Source organism: Sinocyclocheilus grahami, unplaced genomic scaffold (genome assembly GCF_001515645.1).
Source record: "Sinocyclocheilus grahami isolate Dianchi unplaced genomic scaffold, SAMN03320097.WGS_v1.1 scaffold6438.1, whole genome shotgun sequence".
In the NCBI taxonomy this organism is placed as follows: domain Eukaryota; kingdom Metazoa; phylum Chordata; class Actinopteri; order Cypriniformes; family Cyprinidae; genus Sinocyclocheilus; species Sinocyclocheilus grahami.
Window position 1 is genome coordinate 23,812 of NW_015510850.1, and position 4,175 is coordinate 27,986.

Below are 4,175 nucleotides of genomic sequence, written 5' to 3' on the forward strand. Positions count from 1 at the left end.
ATGAGAAAGAGACACACATGAGACACAGAGAGACACAGAGACACATGACACACAGAGACACAGAGACACACACATAAGACACACATGAAACACAGAGAGATACACACATGAGAAAGAGACACACATGAGACACAGAGAGACAAAGAGAAACACGACACACAGAGACACACAAGACACAGAGAGACAAAGAGACACATGAGACACAGAAACACACATGAGACACACAAGACAGAGAGACACATGAGACACAAAGAGACACATGAGACAGATACACATGAGACACAGAGAGACACGAGACACATGTGAGAAACAGAGAGACACACATGAGACAGAGACACATGAGACACACATGAAAGAGAGACACAGAGAAACACGAGACACACATGAGACACAGAGACACATAAGCCACACACGAGACACAGAGACACATGAGACACACATGAGACAGAGACACATGTGACACACATGAAAGAGAGACACAGAGAGACACATGAGACACACATGAAACAGAGACACATGCGACACACATGAAAGAGAGACACAGAGAGACACATGAGACACAGACACACATGAGCCACACACAAGACACAGAGAGACACATGAGACACACATGAGACAGAGACACATGAGACACACATGAAAGAGAGACACAGAGACACGTGAGACACAGAGAGACACATGAGACACACGTGAGAAACAGAGACACACATGAGACACACACACGAGACAGAGACACAGACACATGAGACACAGAGACACATGAGCCACACACGAGACACAGAGAGACACATGAGACACACATGAGACAGAGACACACATGAGCCACACATGAGACAGAGACACATGAGACAGAGAGACACATGAGACACACATGAGAAACAGAGAGACACACATGAGAAACAGACACACGAGACACACGTGAGACAGAGACACACATGAGACACAGACACACATGACACAGAGACACACATGAGACACAGAGAGACACATGAGACACAGAGACACACACGAGACAGAGACACACGAGACACACATGAGACACACATGAGACAGAGAGACACAGAGAAACACATGAAACACACATGAGACACAGAGAGACACGAGATACACATGAGACAGAGACACACACAGGACAGAGAGACACAGACACACATGACACAGAGAGACAGAGACACACATGAGACACAGACACATGAGACAGAGAGACACAGAGAAACACATGAGACGCACATGAGACACAGAGAGACACGAGATACACATGACACAGAGAGACAGAGACACACATGACACAGAGAGACAGAGACACACATGACACAGAGACAGAGACACACATGAGACAAAGACACATGAGACAGAGAGACACAGAGAAACACATGAGACGCACATGAGACACAGAGAGACACGAGATACACATGACACAGAGAGACAGAGACACACATGACACAGAGACAGAGACACACATGAGACAAAGACACATGAGACAGAGAGACACAGAGAAACACATGAGACGCACATGAGACACAGAGAGACACGAGATACACATGAGACAGAGACACAGAGAGACACAGACACACATGACACAGAGAGACAGAGACACACATGAGACACAGACACATGAGACAGAGAGACACACGAGATACACACGAGACAGAGAGACACAGACACAAAGAGATGCACATGAGACACAGAGACACACATGAGACACAGAGACACACACGAGACAGAGACACACATGAGACACAGAGACACACAGAGAAACACATGAGACACACATGAGACACAGAGACACACGAGATACACATGAGACACAGAGAGACACACGAGACACACAGAGACACACATGAGACACAGAGACACACAGAGACATACATGAGACACAGAGAGACACATTAAACACTATGATGATCATCTTCAAACTCAGGATTTCTGCAGTTATTAAAATCAAATTTAAGACCTGCACAAATAAATAAATCAGGTCAAATAAATCAAAATAAATCAAGTATAGTTTTACGTCATTAAACAGACCGTGTTTCACATTCAACTGCAAAACAGGCTAAAATACTCAATATTCATTCAATATTTACATATGTATTTAAATTGTTTCATGTACTAATGTATTAATACATATTAATTAGAGGATGATTGATAATGGATTTTTCTGATACAATGATATGCGCCGATACTAGTTAAATCTCTATATTTAAATGTGTTAAATAATGGTCTTAGTCTTCCTCTACATCAAATTAAACGTCAAATACAGTTTATTGTGTGACCAAAATGCCAATAATAGCCAAAAAAAAGATGAAATGTATAATGGGGGGCTTTTAATTATAAACTATAAGTCCTAAATACACCAGGACTGTTATTTTAAAACGTCTGCACTTTACTTACTTATTGTACAATATAAACACCATGAAGTAAACACTGTCATAATTCATCAACAGTCGATCATAAGCAATTGTTTAGTCATAAATGTGCAGCATTCATAAATTGTGAACGGCTCTGAAACGACAATCCTGCAGAATGTTCAACAGTGCCACGTTTTGACTTCACACATGCAGCGCTCACATTTATTTAATTCATTGCCTTTTAAAGATTAATAATCCCATTAAGCCATTTCACACGTCCTGTTCTTCCAGCCCAAAATTTAAGACCTCTTAAAATGATAATAAGACTTTTGTTCCATTTAAGATATTTAAAGTCATTCATACGAGGACACATGAACTTAAAAAATTAATGGTGTGCATGGATAAATCTTAAAATAGACACTGCAATATGCCATAAAAAATACAAATTGTCCATTTTGATTTTATGGTGACTTTTATGGCCTTACATTTGATAAAACACAATTTATTTTGAAGGACCCGCTTAACCCTGTAAATAACACTTAGTCCTTACTCAACATGATCGATATGAATATGATCAATATGCATTGACAGGATTGATGACGGACACAGACTCTCTCGATCACACAGCTGAGGAAGTCATGTCTGCTCACCTTCCAGCACCTGGTGGTCATTGAGTGCGGGGTACGGCAGCTCGCCCAGACTGAACACCTCCCACATCAGCACCCCGAACGCCCAGACGTCTGCCTTACTGCAGAACTCTCCCTCAAACACACTCTCAGCCGGCAGCCAGCGCAGCGGGATCCACACCTGCCTGTGCTGATAGTACTCGCTGAACACACAGAGACAGAGACAGAGACACAGACAGAGAGAGAGAGACACACACACACACATCAGCACATGTGACTGAGCTTCATCAACACTAGATGGCGCTCTGCACACATGTGAACACTGGCAGCAGATCTCAGCTCTTTAATGATCATCAAATGGACTGAAGGAGCTGATACCTGTTATAGACGTCTTTACTCAGACTGAGCGCAGACACCTTCACGTGTCTCTGTCCGCTGATCAGACAGTTCCTGGCCGCCAGGTCTTTATGCACAAAACCCCTGTTTGATAAATGCTGCATCCCATGAGCCACCTGAGCACAGATAGAGACCTGCGGAGCACCGTGAACATCAACACAGAGTCACACGAGTTATTAAACACACAAACCACCTCAGGGACACAGCAACAGGTAAAATAATAATGAATGGTCACAGGAAGAACTTGCTTTAGTTCTAGTGCTGATGGGATGCGGCTTGAGTTTCTCATCGCTGCTTTTTGATATTCTGAGGAACTGTTTGAGATCACCCTGAAAAACACGAGAAAAGCACTCACATCAGCATTAACAAACAGAAAATCATCATACGTAGGTGCATCAGATAAAAGTTTAATACAGACATGAAAAACTGGATAAATCCTGAGGAAGTTCGATTGACCGCAATGTTGCTTATAAAGACAATAAAGTAAAATATTGTGATGCAAGCTTAATCTTAATGTTCTGGTCATTTTGACCCAGAGAGGATTTTATTGTTCCTGAAAATGCTAGTCAATTTTAAAGCATTGGACTAAAACTTACGGACTTATAATTTTTTTACTTTTGGGGCATTTTTTCCCCACTTTGTTAGGCTCAAAAATGACCGGCCTACAAAAACTAATTATAAATGTCGCATTATTCTATAATTCTATAATATCACATATAGTATCACTATACTCTCATTCCGGCGTAATAATCAAGCAGCTTTGCTGCCATAGCATGGGTGCAGCAGGAGCAATGATATTACGCAG

At 41.9% G+C, this 4,175-nt stretch overlaps 1 protein-coding gene across 1 annotated transcript; it reads right to left on the bottom strand.

The window, feature by feature from the left end:
• Positions 1-2,765: 2,765 nt before the first annotated feature.
• On the bottom strand, positions 2,766-4,107 carry LOC107577581 (inactive tyrosine-protein kinase 7-like). The gene is made up of 4 exons (XM_016263640.1): positions 4,102-4,107; positions 3,619-3,699; positions 3,353-3,504; positions 2,766-3,177 (listed from the first exon to the last, which is right to left on the bottom strand). Exons 1-4 carry the CDS (start codon positions 4,105-4,107, stop codon positions 2,985-2,987), a joined length of 432 nt encoding a protein of 143 aa, XP_016119126.1. The 3' UTR covers positions 2,766-2,984.
• Positions 4,108-4,175: the final 68 nt, after the last annotated feature.

What these genes read in the sequence shown, in the direction of transcription:
- LOC107577581 (XM_016263640.1), bottom strand. An exon ending in CCATCAGCACTAGAACTAAA is followed by an intron (nt 3,505 to 3,618) that starts GCAAGTTCTTCC and finishes GGTGCTCCGCAG; the next exon opens with GTCTCTATCTGTGCTCAGGT. An exon ending in AGTAAAGACGTCTATAACAG is followed by an intron (nt 3,178 to 3,352) that starts GTATCAGCTCCT and finishes CTGTGTGTTCAG; the next exon opens with CGAGTACTATCAGCACAGGC.